At 48.9% G+C, this 21,662-nt stretch overlaps 1 protein-coding gene across 3 annotated transcripts in view; it reads left to right on the top strand.

The window, feature by feature from the left end:
* Positions 1-21,662, top strand: part of CNDP1 (carnosine dipeptidase 1) — a 32,013-nt gene that overhangs the window by 2,295 nt on the left and 8,056 nt on the right. For 2 of the 3 annotated variants that reach the window (XM_081801016.1, XM_081801015.1), the window contains exons 2-7: positions 9,762-9,887; positions 12,862-13,011; positions 13,798-13,960; positions 14,652-14,740; positions 17,028-17,228; positions 18,144-18,228. In XM_081801016.1, coding sequence (XP_081657142.1) covers positions 9,762-9,887; positions 12,862-13,011; positions 13,798-13,960; positions 14,652-14,740; positions 17,028-17,228; positions 18,144-18,228 — 814 coding nt within the window. Of the gene's footprint in view, positions 1-6,281; positions 6,380-9,761; positions 9,888-12,861; positions 13,012-13,797; positions 13,961-14,651; positions 14,741-17,027; positions 17,229-18,143; positions 18,229-21,662 lie in introns of those variants that run through there. The other variant, XM_081801017.1, reaches the window with a different exon arrangement.

The raw sequence follows: 21,662 nt of genomic DNA, 5'->3' as shown, positions 1-21,662 counted from the left end.
GTTTCCTTAGATCTTAAAGGAACCAGCATGATTTCAAACAAAAAGTTAAAAAATGACAATCATCCTCATCAGTTCGTCTGGTTCCCTGTAGTGAACTTTTGTTTTGCTTGATTCTGGATTAGAAGTTTTGTGATGGCATCAGCTCTTTCTTATTCTGGGAATCCATGCTCAGCCCCATGGCGGGGTCTGGGAGCCCCTCTAGTGCTCCATCATGGAGCGTTCTTGCTGCAGCTGATTACAGATATTCTGGGAGAAGAACCAGAGTGAGGCAGTAACCATCTGTGACTAAGACTGAAACATAGCCGTGGCTACAGATGTTCGAAAGCTCAGTTTGAACTGACTGAAATTTGGTTATTTCTGAGGGACACAGCATTTCAAATTAAACGTTGGAATTATGATGGATTCGATGTACAGTAAGAACATGGACAGATTTCTAGAAATTTTATACAATTTTTGAGATACTTATATTAGTAACCCTACAAATATAACCTGCAGAAGGTTAAACATCACTTTTATTTGTCAATGCTTCTCATGTAATTTAACATATCACATAGGCCTAATTATAGTTTAGTTAATTATAGTTAATATCACTCCCAAATCGTTGAGATTTTCCAGGGACCCTCGGGAACAATCCCCAAATTGGTTCTAGGTCAAAAAGACTTCATTTAGAATTTGACTTTTGGAAGTTGTCAAAAATGTCCAGAGGTTTAAAACTTGATTAAATATGATCAGAGTTCACATGAAATAATAACTTCGTTGTCTATTTAACCAGAGAGACAATTTAAACATTGCAAGGGCAAATCAGAAAGTCACCTAGTTTGGGGGGAAAAAAAAGGAGGAAGAAGAAGAAAAAACACTTTAGTTCTTTTAATATTGAGAAGACTCAGCTTTCTTAAGTAATCAAAGACCTGATTAAGGCAACACGAAGTACAGGAGGTTATTTTGATACGGCACATAATCTTTATTTTCTGGGCAGATTGCTCAACATGTAAAGAACAATCTTTTACAATAATCCAAGAAAATCTTGTTCTTTGAATTGAGAAAGAATATTCAGTTGTAGTTTTACATAGTCACACTGTTGAGAGTAGAGCTCTTAAAAAAAAACTTACAATAAATTCATTTACTTTTCTCCAGTTTCACTACACAATATAAGATTTTCTCTCTTTTTGCCCAACTTTTGATACTTGTTTTGTTTTTATTTTTTATTTTCCTGTTTTTAAATTTTGAGACAGCCTTTAGATAACCCCTAAACTAGGACAAAATTTCTTTTCTTTTAATAAGAACACATCTTCACACCTTACATACCCTCCCTTTTTTTTTTTTACCAAAACCATATCTTACTTTCCTTGTGTACTTTGTATACAGAGTTTATTTCTTTACCCTAATTATTCTCAGCAGTTTTACTTACATATATAGATTAGAATTCTTAACCCTTGTAACTTTGATATCTAGTGAACACGGGGAGGTAAGCAGTTGTGAGCTGGTTGTTACGTATTCTGTAGATCAGCAACTTTATGAATACATCATTTCATAATTTTTACAGACCTATGCTTCCTCGTAGTACAGTTGACTTTCAATGTGGCAAAAGAATATATTTACCGATAGACTTATCTATCTTTTGTCTCTCTGTAATAAGCCAAAAGTAGATAAACTTATGTTTAAAACTTAGGTTTATAAATGGTTTCAGTATTTTATCTTATTTAGAAATGGACTGGATATTTAATGAATATCCATCATTAAGCTTAGTATAATTTTAAGGTTTCAAGTCACCAAAAAGATTTTGGAAACTTTTTAAGCAGACATATTTTATAAAACCTGAGCACTGTTTGGGTTGCATCTGGGAGGAGAGTGGAGGTAGGGGCTGCCAAGTCCTGACAGCTGTCTGGGCATCCCACAGAGCTCCTGCCTCAGGGGGCATGTGGGTGGATTGCTTATGGGATGGAGCCCAGACAAGCTGTTTTAAGTTTAGCCTCACTAATTTGGGGCCCATAGGAAATGCAGCAGGAGGAAGTGAACCAAAAGGATAGCCCCACTCCACCCCCTCCCAGCCCTGTGCACAGGACAGTAGGTCATTCCTGCACATCCAGGTGCAAGGGACTCTTGTCCCCAAAGCACCTCTCCCCTCTGGCCCCCATAACTCCTCAAGTGTCCTGCATCTCAATTGCTCTTTCAAGTGATTACAATCCTCCCCATTCAGAAACTCTCTGGTTGGAACAGAGGTGCCTTTTTCGGACTATGCATGGCACTGAAAAGGACCACACTCAGCTTCCAAGGCCACTGGCACATAAAGTTGGGGGCGCTGTTCCCTGTCTACCACTGAAGGAATGGGGTGCAGTGCATCCTGAGGGAGTGGGGAATTTGTGAAAGGAGAGAAGCAAGGGGGGAGTGTGCCCAGGTGGAGGGGAGAGTGTGCCCAGGTGGAGGGGAGAGTGTGCCCAGGTGGAGGGGGGGAAGTGTGCCCAGGTGGAGGGGGGAGTGTGCCCAGGTGGAGGGCGGAGTGTGCCCAGGTGGAGGGGGGGAAGTGTGCACAGGTGGAACCTCCCAAAGATTGTAGGATGAGGAGCAACCCAGCGCCCCGGGCTCCCTGAGTCTGCTGTACTAAGAGGTTTTAGCTTTACAGGTTGCTTGGGGCACCTTGTTGCCTCACTCCACCTTGTACTGCGTGCAGCCCAGGGTCTCTGCAGGAGCACTGGTCTGGGGCAACAGCACAGAGCCCAAAGCCCCTGTTGACGCACACCTTGGTTTACATCCTGAGCTCATGGTGAGGGGCCCACAGTTATTAATATATCCCATGTCCTCGTCTTGGAGGCTGAGGGTGTCCAGGACATGGATGTTTATGCCTTTTCAGGCACAGTCATTGGAGCACACAGCTTTTCAGGGAGCTTTTTCTTCATGCGGATCCTATCCCCCTAGATTTGGGAAAGTGTGTGGTGAGGCGTGTTCCCAGGGAGTCTGCATGTGGGCACTGCACACTGAGGCTGGGGAGCCCTTGCCTTCTAGGAAGGGAAATCACTGTAGGGACTTCTGGTCAAGGCTCCCACCCGCTTCAAATACCCCAATTACATGTGCTTTAAATTTTTGATTACAAAGACATGGACTCAGAAACACAATAAATATCCCTACTGAACAAAAAAAAAACTTACAGTGGGGAGCAGGGGCTGAGGCTGCTGCTTTGTTGGACTCTGGGTCTACAACAGGCCGTGGCGTCCAGGAGTGAGACTCCTGCAGGGTCATAGGTCCCAGAGTGCCCGGGCATGGACGGCAGTTGGAGCCATTGCAGAAGCCCCTGCGGTGGTGCATCCCAGCCCCACTGCACGCTGTTTGGGAACGAACGCTAAGCCACCTGCTTAAGACCCGATCGTGGACCAGGCATTGTGGGGCGCCTGGAGGAGGCAGCCATGACAGCCCGAGGCAGAAAGCATTCCGGAGAAGGAGAATAGGACGGCTGTCACTGAAGTGGGGCCCGCCAGTGATGACCCGGAAGTACCTAAGACCCACAGGAAGAAAGCCCACAGATTAACGGAGAAGCGAGGCCATAGCCTCCGAAATACAAACAGTAGAACTTGCTTAAAATGGATGCGAATGATGTATGTTTACATTCTTCAAGAGATGGATGATTGCGTGCGGAAGGCATATATGAGTCAAGAACAGACTGGTATGAAACACAACCACTTAGAAGTCCTGAAAATGGAAATTAGTCATTGGAAAAACTCAGGAGTTCCGGTAAATGCATAACTAGCCCCCAAGAGAGACCTAGTCACCTGCACAACACCGTGTCCAGGAAGCAGAGCGGAGAGGAAAGAAGAAAAAAAGAAAAGTTGAGAGAACTGGAGAACACATGACAGATTGAAAGACGCCCATGGTCGTAGTTCTAGAAAGAGAGTCAAGGGAATGGCAGAGAAGCAGCGCTGGGAGAGAGAAGGAGAATTTTACCGAAGAAACGAAGACACAAAGGAGTCTTCAGTTTGCTAATGGATGCTGAGGATTGAGCAAGACGTACCAGTATGTCAGACACCTCACAGTGAAGCTGAGGAGTAAGAGGAAATCCGAAATCCCTTAGGGGAGGAGGGGTGCCGTCGGCCACGATGCTCTGCGGGGGGTGTGCTGGTTGCGGGTGCCCGGCATGCACAGGGCCCCGGGGGCTGCAGCAGCTGGTGTGCACTGTGCGGGTGCACAACTCGGGGCTGCCAGGCTGTGGATCGGGGACAGAGGCCAGGAGAGCCTCCCGCAGAACGAGGAACACATCCAGTGTGGGTTTTCGGGAAACCCTTGAGACTCTTGAGATTGCCGGGAGGGAACAAAATCTGCCCAAATTTACATTTACATTTCCCTTATTCATGTTATAGCTGAAATAGACCAATTTTGCTTTTTTACACAGTGTTGAGATAGAAGTTGTGACGTCAGTGGAGATCAAGTACGCTTGGTGTCCTTCAGGACTCTGCACGTAATTGTTCCCTAGGAGCTGACTGGGGTCTTAGTCTGCGACAGGTACTTAGGGAGGTAAGGGAGACAAAAGCCCTAGCCCTCCTACAACTTACCTTCAAGCAAGTCGGATCATTATGAAGTGAACACGTAATAGAATATGAGGTAAAATAAAGCGCAGGGTGGCCTGCGTCAAAATTCACGTCCACCTGGGCCCTCAGAATGTGACCTTATTTGCAAGTAGGGTCTTTGCAGATGTAATCAGTTAAAATGAGGTCATACTGGGGTGGGATGGACCCTAAAGCCTCTGCCAGTGTCCCTCTGGGAAGAGAGGGGACGCGGAGCCACACCCAGGCGGAGGCAGGTGAAGCCAGAGGCTCAGATCGGGGCCGTGCACCTGTGAGCGGGGGGCGGGGGCCCCCAGGATGGCCAGCCACTCCGCACGTTGAGAAGAGGCAAGGAGGGACTCCCCTAGAGCCCTCAGAGGGATTTCTAATTTCCGACCTGCAGAACCCTGGGAGAATCCGTTCCTGTGGGACGTTGTTCCGGCAGCCCTAGGGAACTAACATGGGGGTGGACGTTCCTGCCCTCTCCTCGGGCTGCCTTTGTTCCCGAACTTCCGTTTGTGGAACTGTTTCTTCACAGCCTGCGGTACTGCTATTGCAAGAGGTGGCCCGGGCTGGGGTCCGCCCTTGCCTTACGCTCCCGGGCCATCGGGTCTCCTCGGCTCCTCTGTGCACACCGCCCTCGTCCCGCCTCCCTCCTCCTCCTGCTGGAGCTTCCAGATGCTTCTCTGTTCCGCTGCGGCCAGGACCCCGATTTCGTCTGCTGTGCCCTGAGAGCAGACAGTCCCTCCTGCAGGTGGTTCAGATTTATCCTGTTCACACTCATACGAAAAGTCCACCAAATGAGATTTAAAGGAAGAAAGAGAAAACAGTGGTTCCCGTCTAACCACAGCCGGGCGATCTCAGCACACGACGAGGGCCTTGCCGGGCACAGCGCCACTGATGATTTGGGCTTCACACCCTTCAGCCTCAGCACGAAGGCCACGCCCGGCGCTCGGTCCTTGCCTTTGAGGAGACCCTCCAGCTCCACGGGTGACGCTGCCGTCAGGGCACTGCGCCTTTCAGGCCGTGACCTCGGCGACATGGCAGGCCTGCAAGGCCTCTGGCTCTCTCCTTCACCCCTTCTCCGGCTGTTTGCCGTCGCGCTGTGAACCGGCCCGTTTCCAGAGGGCAGCCGGCTTCGGAAGTGGCGCAGAGCAGGACGGCCTCTCCAGCTGATGTTTGGACAGGCCCAGGTCCCTGGCCAGACTGGAGGGAATGAAAAGGGTCACAAGAGGCCTTTCTGAGGTGACATCACGGGCAGACAATGCCTGCTTTCTCCTTCCCTGCGGCCTGCGTGGGGCGAAGACCATAGGGAGGCAGAGAACATGCACCCCAGCAGTCGGAAGTGGCCAGGATAGAGCACTTAGAGCACTGTGTATGGAGCCTGGGCCCCCGAGGGCACCGGGGGCAGGCTTCCTGCCTGTCCTACCTGCGCCCCAGGACCGCACCCAGCTCCTCTTCCACTCCCTGGCTTCTGGCCGTCTCTGGTGGAGAAACTGGCGGTTCTGGGGACTTTCTGGGGAGCTCTGCTCCTTGAAACCCTCTCCTTCATCCTAGACCGCCTCCAGGCTGCCTTCCGAAAGCCACGCCCCGGGCTTGCTCAGGCTTCTAGGGACTTGTTGAGGAGTTAGTTAATCTCTGCAGAATCACTGAGTTCAGTTCAGCTCCTGCAGGGGAATTAACACATTCCAGGAAAGCCTGGTTTGGGGTTGGGATTTTATTTTTAATCCTGTCATAGTGAAATAAAGTAGGCAACTCAAGCATTTTTTCTGCACTATAACAAATCCATCCAAGCAGACACGGGCAGATCAGCCTCTGTAAGACAATCACACTGGACTCCAGAAGACTCGGTAAGTAGAATTCTTGGTGTGCAGGTTGACTCTGGCACTAAAGTTTCTTACAGGCAGAAAAGGGTTTGGCCTCTGGCCATTGTGTGCCTGTGGGGGAGGCCAGCTCAGTCAGGCCGTCTATGGTGGGAGGCAACCCTGTTTTCATTTTCTATTGATTCTAGTCAACTTCAAAATCCAACAACAGTAGCAAATGGGGAGGGAGTGGGTTTCATCAACAGCTTACCCCATTCCCAGCCCCCTTTTAGGGCACCTGCTGTGTTCCAGGTGGATGTGCCCTTCTGAAGGCAGCCCATGGTGATTTCAAGGCTGCCATCGGCTAAGCACACGGAGCATCTAACTTTGTCCAGTTGTCTGGAGCTGGGAGAGGACAGTGAAAACAGGCCTGCATCCCAGGGGACGCTTGGCAGTAGCGGGGGGTGGGGAGGCTCTAAGGAGGTGGAGCTGGACTGGGGCCCAGGGGCGGTTACACCACAGACCTGGGCCTAACTTCAAGAAGTCTTAAAAGGTAAAGTGTTTTAAAACTAAGATTCAGCACAGGGGCTCTAGGAAATTTGTTCCCAAAGAACAACCAGCTGGAATTAGCAGAAGCCTGTGGAGCAAGAAAGGTTTCGTCTGGGACGGGCCCCACAGGGCTGGGCTACCTGCTCTCCCCAAGAAAACAGGAAGCCCAGGGCCTTCCCGGCTCTGCCCCCGTGACCCCATGCTTCACCTTCCAGTTCTCTGGCAACTTTCTATATCTACAGAATTTTGTTGGGTGATTAGTTCAAGGTCAAGCGTGACTGTAACACAAGGAGACAAGCGGAAAGGTAAAGGAACATGAGAAACTCCAGGGGGGGCCGATCTGCAGCCTGGGTCCCACCCAGGATCTTAAAGGCGGGGCTGGTGCCCAGTGAATCCCCGTGGGCCTGAGGGCGAAGGACAGCAGGGCTCTGTCGGCTCTGCAGGAAGGGGGAAGTGAGGGGTGAAGTGTGCAGGAACAGTCTTTCTGGAAGATCAGTCCTTGGCCTGCAGCTCCCACTGGGAAGGAGGCCATTCCCACTGACACTGGAAATATTCTCGGTCCTTGCGGTCACCATTTTCCTTCTTTGCCCGTGGCTCCCTTTTCTTCTTCAAATTCCCCTTTTTATTTTTTATCAGAGAGGAGCATCAAATAATTTTTAATGGAAATTGAACAAATGAATAATAAAAGTTCAAATATTGATTTAGGTGTATCAGCTGCAAAAAATTAGCCTACTCCATTTCAAAGGGCTTTTCCTGGGTGCCCAGAGCTCCATCTTCCTGCCAGTGCGGGTCTGAGGACTCATTTCCTTGGGATTTATTTGTAACCTTTGGCTTTTGGCTCTGCTTAGCTGAGTTTAGCTGAATCCAGCCTCATTCCTCTCAGAACAGAAGGCAAAGGGAGCTTGTCAACGGCCCACTGGCACCATCTACTGGACTAAGTTCTTAATCTGTTCATGAATGAGCCCGGCTCCCTTTTACCTTTTTTTTTTTAAAGATTTTATTTATGAGAGAGAGAGAGAGAGAGCATGAGCAGGGGTAGGGGCTGAGGGAGAAGTCGACTCCCCGCTGCGCAAGGAGCCTGACGACATCACGGGGCTCGATCCCAGGACCCTGGGATCATGACCAGAGCTGAAGGCAGACGCTTAACCTACTGAGCCGCCCAGGCACCCCTTTTTACCTTATTTTTACCCACTACTTGGCTTCCTTTATGGGCATTTCTCCAACTTGGTGATATAGTATTGAATGAGTGCTTCTATTTATGATTGCTATTTTTATAATGACTGTATTGCACTGTAATTCACATGCCTTACAATTCACCCATTTCAACTGCACACTCCAATGGCTTTCAGTATATCCAGTTGTGCAGCTGTCACAATTTCAGAATATTCCAGCCACCCAGAAAGAACCCCTGCCCATCAGCACTCGCTCCCCATTTCCCCCAATCCTCCCAGCCCTCGGCAGCCTGCAAGGTCCCCCGTCTCAGGATCTGCCTGTTCTGGACATTCCACATACATGGGCTGATACCATCTGCAGTATCTGTGTCCGGTTTCCTTCATACTCCACCGTGTGCTAAAGGTTCGTTGGTGCCGTGGCGTGGGTCAGCCCTCCATCTGTTTTCGTGGCTGAGCAACATCCCCTTGTGTGTGGCCACCACGTCTTGTGTATCCGCTCGACCGCGGATGGTCATTTGGATTAGCTCTACCTCTCGGCTGCCAGGAGGAATGCAGTCGGGGGCCTGCCCAGGAAGGGGCCGCCGCCTCACATCCCCACCTGTTGTAGGACTTCTCCATTTTAACCCGTCCTCGTGGGTGTGAAGTGATTTTCATCTCCCTGATGGCTAATGAGGTTGAGCATCTTTTCACGTGCTTATTGGCCATTGGTGAGAGAAATGTCTCTTCAAATCCTTTGCCCACTTTTAAACTGGGTTAATTTGTATTTTATTATTGAGTTGCAGTTTCTGTATTGTAGACACAAGTCCTCACCTCGGCCTGGAAGCGGAGGCCAAGGGAGGAAGCAGCCTACATCTAAAATGGTTCTATTGTAAAAATGTACAACAATCCAGAAGGAAGAGCTGGGCGGGAAGAAGAGCATTAGTTTAGCTCGGAACCTGGTCAGCCTACCCTCCTCTGGACCCAGTTTTTCTGCTCTGAGCCCAGCCTGGAGCCCACCATGGGGGCGGAGGGATGGTGGAAAGGGGCCGCGGGGGAGGGAGGAGGGGGGAGGCCGGGGTCTCTGGCAGGTCCCACATTTACAGTTAGGGCCCCCTCAGGGATGGAAGCAGAGAGGCCAGAAGGGTTTGCGGGAAGACGAGAGCGTCGCTAACAGTGTCCACGTGAGCCTCAGGCCTTCCGTGTTGCATCGCAACAGGGCTTGGGAGTTTCTGTGGAAGGCCCTGTACCTTTAGGAGCGATGGGAGAAACGCACAAGACCACACAGGATTTTAGAGAGTCCTTACCAAATATTTTTTTTCTAATAAACTGGTTGATCATACAGAAAAGTTTTGTTTTGTTTTGAAGTGCTTCCCACTAATCTCTCTTACAAATATTGCCCCTGCCACCTGGGCGTAGGGCGCTGACTTACCTTCTCAGGACGAGAGCCGATGGGAACGATTCCATGGCAGGAACAACCCAAGCGTGACGTTGAGAGACGGGCTTGTTTTCTTGGTTTCTGTCTTACTGAAATTCTTAAGTGTTGAAAATGAAGCATTTCGGTGAAGATAAAGCAAAGGATATCTTTCCTGTTCTACTACCTTTGTTATTTTAGTCCAAATGACTGGAAGCAGCTGTGTTGGATAACATAAGCTTTCTTGAATTATTTGAAAGGTTGAAAGTCCAAAATCCGGTATTTATTTTTGCTGTCCCTCCCCTATGGCCCACTCCAGGTGTCCTCTCTCCTTGCCTCCCTGCTGCTGCTTGAGAGAGGCATGTTCTCTCCGTCCTCCCCGCCCGCTGGGCTGTTGGAGAAGGCCTTCCAGTACATCGATCTCCATCAGAATGAGTTTGTACAGGTAGGAGAAACTACACCCACAAAATGCTTGCATGACATACCCTTTGGGTATCTGGGTGAATGCTTATTTGCTGGGAGGTGTGGATTTTTTTTTTTTTTTTTTTGCCTGAAAACTTAATTCCATTTAAAATGCCCATGGCTCCTCACTGAGTTAAACTAATAAATATTTGGTTACATTTAGGGAAGAGATCCGTCTGCAGCCTTTCCTCCTAGAGAGGGCATTCCTAGCGTGTTGATCAGGACTGTCTGGGTAGCGATGATGCCCGCTGAGCTCAGGCTGACCCTGGACCATCATCAGAGTGCCCATGCCCCGCGTTAGAGGGGCCCTTGTTGAGGTCCCCTCCTCCTGCAAAGCCTTCCTGCGACTCATCCCCCACCCCCACCCCCCATGACGCCATCCCAGAGTAATACCACCTGGCTACAGCAAGCTTTAGGTCCAGAGTTCTGCCAAGTTCAATGTCAAAGCTGTTTTGTAGTCCTTGTGCAATGTGCACTTTATCTCCTCCCTTATAATCCTCTGCTCCATTCCGAACTCACTACGTGGCAAACTGCCCGTGGTGTGGGCAGACATCTCGGGGGAGAAGAATGGAGCCGGAGGGCTAGGAGCAAGGAGAGAGGGAGGCCTGGGAGCAGAACGGTGGGAGCAGGGAAGGGCCGTAGCCTCCATCAGCCTGCAAGTCCCCTTCTTCTCCGCTGACCTGCTTGTCCCCCGGCGTATGGGTGAGTTGAGTCCACCACAGCCGGGGACTCCATGACATATCACGGGATCTTGTCCCCTGAGCCCCCATGCCATGTGTGGCCCACAGTTTGTGTTCAGTATATGTATACTGGAGCAACCAGCCAATGTTAGCAACAGTCAAGAGTTCGTGTCTCCTGCTATCACACAACGCTGAATGGCCAGGCCGCAGGTCCTAGACTTGACCTTCATGGAATCCTTCCTCGTGCTCGTGGGAGTATTGACTTGACATAATGCCTATTGGGTTTTTGAAGACTGAGTGGGGACTCTGGCTGTAGGTTGGAATTAGCAGGGGGAGAGGGTCAGCGTGTGGGGGAGATACGTTGATTTGGGTCTTTGAGCCAAAACTCTCCTCTCTGCAACTTCCTCACATGTATCCAATCCATTACCTTTAGGGACCACTTGGCAGCATCTGTTCTATGAATTCCAGTTTAAGTGTGTAAAACACAATATTCCTTAGGCTAAATGAATTTCTTCGTAATAAAAATTAAAGTGCTACAACCAGAACAGAGATCAGACTAAAATAAGTTGGAGAATCCAAGATCAGTCACCCAAAGTATGCGTAGTTTTTTTAATAAAAATGGTGGCTATCTCAGTATAAGCAACTCAAGCTTATAATCAATCAATGTGATTGATTATTATTGATAATTCAATATTAGTTCGAGTTCATTGAGCACCCGCCAGCAGCCAGGCACTGAGCTAAGTCTTATGCACGTCATCATCTCTAATCCTCACGGAAAGGAATGCTTGTTTTCTTTGATGGCTCCCCTCGCTTCTGTGGCCAGATGTGTGCCTTTTCCACACATTAAGCAACTGTCTAGTTCTCGGGACACCACAGGGGCATCCCACAGTCTGACTCCCTTCTGACACCACCTGCCTGGTGTGAGTGTCACCCTCCTACCCCCACCGCCGACAGTGGATGCCAGTCGCATTCAGGCAGTGAGACCCCCTTATTTACATGTTCCAAGCGGTTGCAAGTCGGGGCTCCCATGAACCCTGCTCTAGTCCCATCTTTTGCTAGAACAGCTCTAGAACTCAGGAAAACACTTAATTATGTTTGCCATTTATTATGTAATAAAGGACATGATAAAGGGTAGATACAAGCAGCCGGATGAAGAGGCACATAGGGCAGGGTCTGGAGGCACCTTCTGTCCCACTGGGGTTGGGGTGCGCCACTCTCCCAGGCTGCAGTCACCAACCTGGAAGATCTCTGAACCCTATACTTTCGGGGATGCTTATGGAGGCTTCATCATATGGGCATGAGTGATTATTAACTCATCTCCAGCCCCTCGTCCCTCCCCAGAGGATGTGGCTGGGGTGGGGAGCCCCAAGCTTCTAATCACAGCTTGGTCTTTCTGGTGACCAGCCCCTGTCCAGGAGCCCACTAGAACTGCCTCATTAGAACAAAATATTCTCCCGTCTCCCAGGAAATTCCAAGGAAGTTAGGAGCTCTGTGTTAGGAACCCAAGACAGAGACCGAATCTCTGAACAGAAGATGCTCCCAGCACGTTTATGTCATGGGAAGTTGTAAAGGTTGTAGGGGCTCTGGCCAAGAGCCCAGGACGAAGACCAAAATAGGTATTTCTTATTGTGTGGCAGCCTCACGCCGACAGTGACCCACAGGCAGAGAGCACTACCCTCCTCATATGGAGGAGGGAGCCAAGGCTACGAGCCTGAGGAGCATCCGCAAGTCATACAACTTGAATGGGCCGAACCCAGGGCAGGAGCCAAGGCGTAGCCCTGGGGCACATCACCTACCGGGTTCTGGAGGTGTGGGGGCAGGGGGACGACCGCAAAGCCGACAGGCGCCATGCAGCCCAGCCGAGGCCACTGTGTGGTTGCTTAGACTGAGCCGCGAGTTCCAGAGGCGTCCAGGGGCCTTTGTGGGAGGCCCAGAGTCCCTAGGACGGGCTGGCAGCCAGTTGCTCCCGGTCCCTAAGAAACGAGAAGTGGCGGGTCCAAGGAGGCACAGGCCCAGGTGTCCAGGAAGGCAGCCTTCTCCCCAGCCTGTCCTGCCCTGTTCTTCTTCATGAGGCAGACATCTCTGCCTCTGGGTTCTTGAGGACACCAGCCCATCTGCAGTCGCTGAGGAAGACTGTGTTTGCTGGCTCAGTCTTCGCGGCAGGCGGCCCGCACTGGGGATTTGGTGCCTCGTGCCTCGAGCCACGTCCCCTAGAGTGGACGTGATTGACATGGTCGGCCCCCCTCGGACGAATCACCTTGTCACCTCTCCTTACAGACGCTTAAGGAGTGGGTGGCTGTGGAGAGCGACTCGGTTCAGCCCCAGCCCCGCCTCAGATGGGAGCTCTTCAGAATGATGACGTTGGCTGCGGACAGGCTCCGGCGCCTGGGAGCCAGTGTGGACTCCGTGGACCCGGGTGTTCAGCAGGTGTTGGACAGCAGCCCCCCCCGCCCCGCCCCGCCCCGCCACGAGCTGCCACTTCTGTGGGCATCGGCCCTGCCTGCCCTTGAGCGTGGCAAGACGGGGACTTGCTCCCATCAGATCCTCCTCAAAAACGCCCCCATCATCTCGATTCCCAGTAAGATAAAAAATTACCTCTTGTCCCAGACGAGTCGGGATTACTGATTTCTTGTCGTGGCAGCACTGGGGGGCAGCAGAGAGCGAGTGGGGTGGGTAAGGGAAGGAGAGGCCCCCCTTCCCGTACCATTCATATCCTTCACATGTGGGTCAAATTTCTCCCCAACCGTCCTTTCCCTTATGTTCAAATGTACCTTTCTCAAAGGATCCAGTCTTTGATCAGAAACACTGCTTATTACTGTGTCCCGGTGGCATATGGTGATCCTTAATCCAGGCGCCAGTGCTGCCTGCTTCAGCATGGATGAGTCTCCGAATGGTGTGTGTTTTCCAGAACCACGTCCGCCTAATTTAAGCCATTTGAGTCTGAGTTCATATTGGAGAGCGTGTTTGATTAAGTTTACTGTTTGCCCCTATGCATCCAAGAAAGCACTTTTACTTTTAATTATTTTTTATGCTTTAGTGAAGCGTCTCGTGGTACCCATTTTAGAGGTACATAAAATGATGATTAGAAAAATTATGTGGGCTCTACAAAAAACTCAGGGGTAGAAACTGGACTCCTAATGTCACGTCTGAATTTTCTGGGAGAACTAAACAACATTTTTTTTTAATGTGATCTGTTTTTGTTTTTTTTTTCAGCTGCCTAATGGTCAGACTCTCCCGATACCTCCCATCATCCTGGCCGAACTGGGGAATGATCCAAAGAAAGCCACCGTGTGCTTCTATGGCCACTTGGATGTGCAGCCTGCTAGACAGGAAGATGGGTGGCTCTCAGACCCTTACACGCTGACGGAAGTGGATGGTCAGTGACACATCAGTGCTGGGTTCTTTGTGGACTAGGAATCGAAGATGTGATTCCTGTCCCCAGCTCCAGGCCTTACCCTGTTCTTGTTAAGAATGGACAAATGCTACCAGTCTCATAGTCTACCAGCTGTCCAATGAGGCTGGCTTTTTTCTCATTTGTGAAAGAAACTACGAGCTATGTACACATGATGTGTGCCCCTGGGCAAAACTGACTCCCAAGATGGGAGTTCTTGGGAGGATGAAGTTGTCTAGGTCATACATTTTCCTTTTTTAAATACTAAATGTAATTGTGTTTTTTAAAAAAAGAAGAAGAAAGGTTAATGGAGATACACATATACCCCTTTTTCATTCTTCTACTAATTATAAAATCTTGAAATGAGAGGCTATGTTCCATGACATTCTGCAACAAATCCTCAGGTCCTTTTCAATGAACTTGGATAAAATAGCTATTTCCTATAAAGGCCAAAGGGACCTGTATATTTCAAATTAGTTTATATTATCTGATTAGCTGATGGCCATAATGTTTTTATATAAGAAATCAGACTTTGTGACCTCAGAGCAAGATTTGTGTCTAGAAAAATAGAAAGCAATGTTAAAATGATTACCCATAACACTACCTTTGTTTTTAACTCACTCAACTTGGCAGAGGTGTTTGTACTTTTCTAAAAATTCTTCCCCTATTTTTAAAGGAAAACTTTACGGACGGGGAGCAACAGACAATAAAGGCCCTGTTTTAGCGTGGATTAATGCCGTGAGCACCTTCAGATCCCTGGAGGAAGTAGGTAACCAGTTGTGTTTGGGAAGGGATGATGTTGACAGTGATGTTGATGATGACAATGATGATGTTGACAGTGAAGGTGATGATGATGAGGACAATGATGATGACAATGACGACGAGAATGACAAAAAAGGTGATGGATGATGATGATGACAGCATTGACAGTGAAGGTGAGGATGATGACGATGGTGATGTGGAGGACAATGACAATGATTATAATGATGAGGATGAGGATGATGACAATAATGATGATGACAATGTTGACAATGATGGTGAGGACAGTGGTGACAGGATGATGATGATGACGATGAGGACAATGACAGTAATGACGATCATGACTAGGATGATGAGAATGACAACAATGAAATGGTGATGATGATGACAGTGACGATAATTGAAGGTGATGACAATGACGAAGATGACAACGATGAAGATGACAACGATGACGATGATGACTAGAATGACAATGATGATGGTGATATCGATGATGGTGATGAAGATGATGACAGTGATGATGATGACAATGACAATGAAGGTGATGTCGATGACGATGATGACAACGATAAGGAAGATGACAACATCCTGCCCTCCTCCCTCCCTGCCCCCTCCCTCCCTGCCCTCCTCCCTCCCTTCCCTCCTCCCTCCCTTCCTCCCAAGGGAGAAAGCAATACTTATAAGAAAGAGTCTGTATGAAGGCCAAAATCTGCTTTGCTTTTTAACTTTCAACTCTGAAACGTACATAATCACAAACAAAACATAAGAAATGTTCACTGCCCTTGGACAAATCAGTTGATCTCTCTGAGCCTCATTGACCTAATCTGTGAACTAGGAATAGTTATTTTGGAGGAGTAAACGGGGTAACACACAGAGGAGCCTCAGTGCCTGTGTGTGCGAGGCCCTTTACGAGGGTGGGTTTCTTCCCTGTTCTTCCGCCCTCCCATCCTCTCTTTCTGTGTTGCTTACTGAGCACTTGAATGCACCTCACATCACTGGATTGTTTTACTAAAAGTCAGACAACTGTTATTACCCATATTGCATAGGTAGGGCGGTGAGTGGCCAAGAGGTCAAATGACTTGTCCCAGGTCCCTTGGGTGTCAGTGACAGAGCAGACACCCAAACCCAGGCCTGGCAGCTGGTCTGTCCTCCTCCCCCAACACGTAGTGGCTACTGGCTTGTATTTTATTAATCACGTTTTGCCAGAAATTTCTTAAGCTATCCAACTACTTCTCAGCAATTGTGTTCTAGTTAATGTTAATAAAGAGCTTTCAAATATTAATATTTCAGAATTTTAGCTTAACTTCTTAAGACACATAGAAATAAATCTATGCAAAGGATACATTTGAACAAATCATTATCCCCAAATGCCCTTAACCAACTGAATGACCGAAGGTCACTTACTTTCTAATACATAATCCTCCACTCATCCTGCCTTTGTTAATCTTTGGTGAGTCAATCCCACTCTTTAAAACTAATTAAGTTTTAATTAGTTGTTTGTGCCATCGTTTATCTGCATAGAATTACTTCTGGAGTTCTCCTGTGTGTGTTTTATGCTCCAAGAAAAGACTTTGACCTCTCTTCTTCATGTGGCTCTCAAAGATATGAAGTTATAAATTATAAAGATACAAAAAGATCAAAACCAAATGGGGGAAAGACACATTGTAAAAATTTTAAAGGAGCTATTCTATGCCCTAATATTAACTAGAGAAAAACTCAAGTTCCATTTTGCTGCAAGATCAAAGCCTTTGAATAAGTTAAAAGGCAGATTGAACTCAAAGCTGAAAAATAACAGATACTTGAAATAAAAATTATCCTGAGGCTTAAACATTAGACAGTCTTTCAAAGGGAAGAGTTCTCATTTATCATACTCAGAATTATGAGGACAGAAAAGAGATTTGTAATCGAGTAACCTTTCTTGAAAGGTTCCTTTCGGGGAGAAGGAGGAAAGCATCTGTGTCTGTGGTGGCTCAGGAGAGCTCCACAGTGTGGGTGTTGCTTCTCCTCCAAGAATTCCTTCCCCAAATCATCCGTTAGGGTCCACGCTGACTCCATCAGGGTCATGCTGGAGGCTATACACAGGGTCTTCCCTTGTAATCCCCTTCACTGTCTTGGTTACAACTCCTTTGTTGTCAACAGAGCTGTTGGGAATGTGGACAACCCGTACATTGAATGTATGTAATAATTCGTGTATTTAAGTCACATGCAAATGAATTCTGGATCTGAAAAGATGAATGGTCAAGTCGTGCAGTTTTTTGCCAGAATGGTTTGTTCTGTTGTTAATTTGATTCAGGATCTCCCTGTGAATATCAAATTCGTCATTGAAGGGATGGAAGAAGCCGGTTCCGCTGGCCTGGAGGAACTGGTCAGAAAGGAGAAGGACCGGTTCTTTTCCAGTGTAGACTATGTCGTCATTTCAGATAATCTGTGGCTCAGCCAGAGGAAGCCAGCCCTCACTTACGGCACACGAGGAAACAGCTACTTCAGGGTGGAGGTATTCGCGGTGGTGTGGAGGGAGGAGTCTGTCCTGGGATCTTGGTGGGAAGAGAGAAACTCTTGGGAGAGCAGAGTTCTGAGCTGGAGACATGGCCTGGGGTCCCAGAGGTCTCGAGACTGGGGGATTCAGGAAGCCTCCCAACCAGACTGGCTGTGCTGTGTGCATTTTTCTGGAGGGAGAGGATTTAGGGGTTTGTGACTCTGCCTGCCTGATCAGGGGCTGGGCTGCCGTGAGTGGGACGGCACCTGCTCTGCCGCTCAGGCAGGAGCCCCACGGGTGTGTGTGGTCCGGGGGAGGAGGGGGGCGCTGGCATGGCCTGGCTGCGTGGGACTCTGGCTTCCACGGTGCGCGGTCTTGTGCAGACACCTTAACCTCGCAGCCTGTTTCTTTACCTGTAAAGTGGGCCCAGGGTGGTTGTGATCCCCAAGCACATTGTCCAGTTCAGCTTCCTTTAACATTTCTATTCATACTGACAGCAGTTTAGAACCAGAAAGTCCCTCCATGGTAAATCATTTGTTTTTTTATGAGCCGTGGACTGAGCTCTGGAGTGGGAGGCAGGGAGGAAGTTACTAGTGGAGACATCGATAGAATTGCGAGAGAAGAATAAAGAGAAGACGGTTTCTGGAAGGGTAGATGGGCGGGCTACATAGACCTCAGCCACTCGGAGAAGGGGCTGCTGGTCCCAGACAGAGCTGTGTTAGAGAAACAACTGGGGATTGAAATCAGGTTCGAGGATTCGGGAAAGAATGAGAAGTGAAGACCTGGGAGGGGTAGATGGTCCAAGTCGTGTGACTGGGAGGTAGCCACCTGAGTCCTGAGGGATGGAGTGGGGGGCGTTCTCTATCACGTGAACGCTATCCCCAGAGCAACCTCAGAGGTGAGCGCCTATCTTCTCTTTTACCCATCTTATAGGTGAGATGCAGAGATCAAGATTTTCATTCAGGAACCTTTGGGGGTATCCTCAATGAACCAATGGCTGATTTGGTTGCTCTTCTTGGTAATGTTTTATTTCATTTCACCTTTTTTTTTTTTTTTTAAGATTTATTTGTTTGAGGGAGAGAGGTGCGGGGTGGAGGCAGAGGGAGAGGGAGAAGGAGACCCCCGCTGAGCATGGAGCCTGACGTGGGGCTCCATCTCATGACCTTGAGATCATGACCTGAGCTGAAACCACGAGTCAGATGCTCAACTGACTGAGCCACCCAGGCGCTCCTTCATTTCACTTTTTAAGCATCATGGAATCTACCAGAATACAGTTCTGTTTGACTCAGTGCATCTCTCCTCTCTTGGCCTCCAAGCCAGTTCTGCGTAAAGGTGGAAGAGAAGAAAAACCATATTCTTAGCTCCCCCTCCACTTCGGCTAAATGTTCCTTAGGATTATTAAGTCCACATTACTTTTGTTCATGGACCGAAGCTCTTCCCCAGTTCACCCCCTTTTCTTTTACTTGGTATTGTGACACATCTAGCCATACTCAGGGGCAGTAGCAGAGAGACCCCTCTGGAGAGGCATCCAGAGATGGTGCTGAAGACACCAGCACCACCTGGCACCCTGTCTCCAGTTCTGTGGGCTCCCATCGGTTTACTCATTGCCAGCTGCTCCTGCCCTCCTGTAGGGCACCTGGAGTTCACCGGTGGAAGGCGTGCGTATGTGTGTGCTCTTCCGGAGGGCCAGGGTGCCCACCCTGACCACCTTGATTCATCTTGTCGCTCTTGCTTGCAGCCAAGCTGGATCCTGGCAGTGAAGGAAGCTGCATCCTCAGGATCCTCACTTGGAGTAGCCCCTTTTTACAGTCCTGGCAAAGACACTTCACTTTTATTTTCATAATTAAAAAGAGGTTGTCAGGGAAGCTTCAGATCCCACAATACTTGGATCTGTCTCCTTGGCACACAGGGTACCTTAATGCAAATGTTATAATGTGCCCCTTTTGGGCAGACAAACTACCAAAAAGCATGTCCTCTACAGGGATTGATTAGCAAAAGTCTCTTTTCTTTCTGTGTTGACACAGCTTTACCTCTGCCCCACTCACTTGCATCCCCTTGGCCTTGGCAGTCTCAGACTGGGCACCATCAGCCAACCTGGGCCACCTGTTGGGAGGTGTTCTCAGGGTCTTCAGGACCATCTTTAGTTGTAGGGCTTCTTGTTCCTTCATTCCCCGAAGGAAATAATGAAATCTGTATGTCTACCTATCATGTGTTATCTAGCTCTGCTATATGTCATTCATCTCCCATCCACCTATTCCTTCTATCTATTTATCTACCATCTATCTATTCCTTTATGGCCTTCTAGTTTTCCTAAAATATTATTCTTGGACAGTATTTCCCATGCTGGATAATTTCAGACAGGCTACAACAATCCATTTTCCTTTAAAGTGTTTATGTTTCCAGAAGAATTCAGATAGCATGCAAATCAATATTTGAGCTGCGGGGGTGAGAGGGGGAGAGTTCATTTTCTGTTTTATCAGAACTAATTTTCTCTTTCCTAGGAACAACATTATCAGATCTTTACGGTGCATTTCACTCTCCCCCAATCATGATTGTTGCATGACATTCTCTTAGACTGTACAGTTTCACCCAGGCATAGAATTCCATTTAGTCCTACAAATGCCTGTGGCTCTGCTAGGAAAAATCAGATCAGGATCATGAACAGAATGAAAAGCATATGGTTTCACTTTCTTTAATTTTTTGAGACAAATCAAATAACCCATAATGAGATGATTCTGGATTGGGTCATCTATATGGCTTTCATATGCTTTGTACAAAGACCTAAGGACCTAGAGTTGAGCTTCGGCACTGATGGCAAGCATTTTGGCTTGCTGACCCCAGTAGGCCCTCCTTCGGGGCCACCGCAGGTTAGGATGTCCCAGGAAAGCTGGTTCCATCGGGTCCTCCCCCTGCAGACTGGCCGGTGTCCCACACGCTAGTCAGGAAACCTGCTGCTGTGTGACCTTGTACAAGTTCCTCTCTGTCCTCCGAGTTCCTCAGCTGTATGATCCTGATAACTGTGATTGCTAATAGATTATAAAGGTTTATTGAGTGTCAGCTGTGTGAAAGGCACGGGAGTCTCCACTGGGGGACACAGGGAAACCAGTCCGCCCCCATCTTCAAAGAGACTTAGACTGGGGTGTATTTGGGAGGTGGGAGGTGGTGGGTGTGGAGATGCTCAGTTTGCACAGAGTGCTCAGCTCCTGAGCTTTCCTCTTGGTGGACATTCCCATTCCCTGCACTCTCCTAAAAGCCACAAGGCAGGGAGGATCATGGGGCCCAGGGCCCTCTTATAAGCACCAAATACCCTGTAGTATTAAAATGTTAAATTCCAAGAGAACTCCTGGGGATCAAGGATTACATTTGCTTCCTGCTTGCAGTTTTCATAGGCGCCACCCTCTCTGCCTCCCATGCATTTCCCGGCTGGGCTCCTGGCCGAGGAGGCCCTAGTGGCTGCAGAAGTCACATCAAGTTCAGAGGATCATGATTTCAAGTGGGAAAGGAGAAGGGGGGTGGGGAGATGAACTCCTTCAGCAACATCCTGTTTTCATGGGAACGCATTCAACGTTGAAGAACTGGGGCAAGACGTGGAACGCAGAAACATGAACAGCACACATGTGGCGTTTTCCCACTGCCCGGCCCTGCGGTGGCGGTGCCTGGCGGTGCCTGGAGGACACCGTGTGCCCCGCAGCTCCCCCAAACAACCCTCTGCTGGGGGGTGGAAGGGGCAGGGAGAGGAGGACATGCTATTCCTCTGCTCTCAGGAGATGTGTCTGCTGGCACTCTTTCCAGCCCGCAGCTGGGAAGGCTGCCCTGCATCCTGAGAAAACAGGATCCGTGATTCAAAACCATACCCAGGACTGGGCCGGGCCAGTTCTGCTGGAGAAGTGCAGTGAGCATGTAGAAAGGCCAGTCTGCTCAAAGCCCAGCCTAATCTGTAACGACCCCTGACCCCCACCCCCGTGGTAATATCTGGCAAGGCCAGCTGGAATAATAGGAAAAATGTCACAGTTCAGTGTCAAAATATGGACGCCGAGCATCCTGGCCGCTAGAGTATTTCATGTCTTAATTGTTGTTAACCTTGACATTTCAAACACCCCTCTCTTCTCACCACCAAGGCTGTGCTGGGCGCGTCCCACACAATCTCTGGGGCCCAACCGTGATGCTGCTCTGTGCATCCCCCCCCTTTGTGGGCTCCCGGCCTGCTCCTGTGCTCCTGCAGAATTCTCCCCTTTACAACTGTTTGTGGACCTAGAGGTGTTTCTTCACCCTGTGTCTTTCCGGCCGGATTATGAACAGGGTCTGTCTCTTACTCACTTTTGCAGCTCTGTGCTTGCCTAGGAGAATGTCAGCAGTTTAGGGACATGCACTGAGGGGAAGACTTAGTGATTGTATTATTGATAGTGCTTTTATGTTTGATTTTGACTTTGGTGAGGGTACAGAGCGTGGCCT

Source organism: Leptonychotes weddellii, chromosome 13 (genome assembly GCF_054177405.1).
Source record: "Leptonychotes weddellii isolate Sample4059 chromosome 13, ASM5417740v2, whole genome shotgun sequence".
NCBI lineage: Eukaryota > Metazoa > Chordata > Mammalia > Carnivora > Phocidae > Leptonychotes > Leptonychotes weddellii.
The sequence above is the reverse complement of the archived record's forward strand: the minus strand, read 5'-3'. Positions and strand labels throughout refer to the sequence as shown.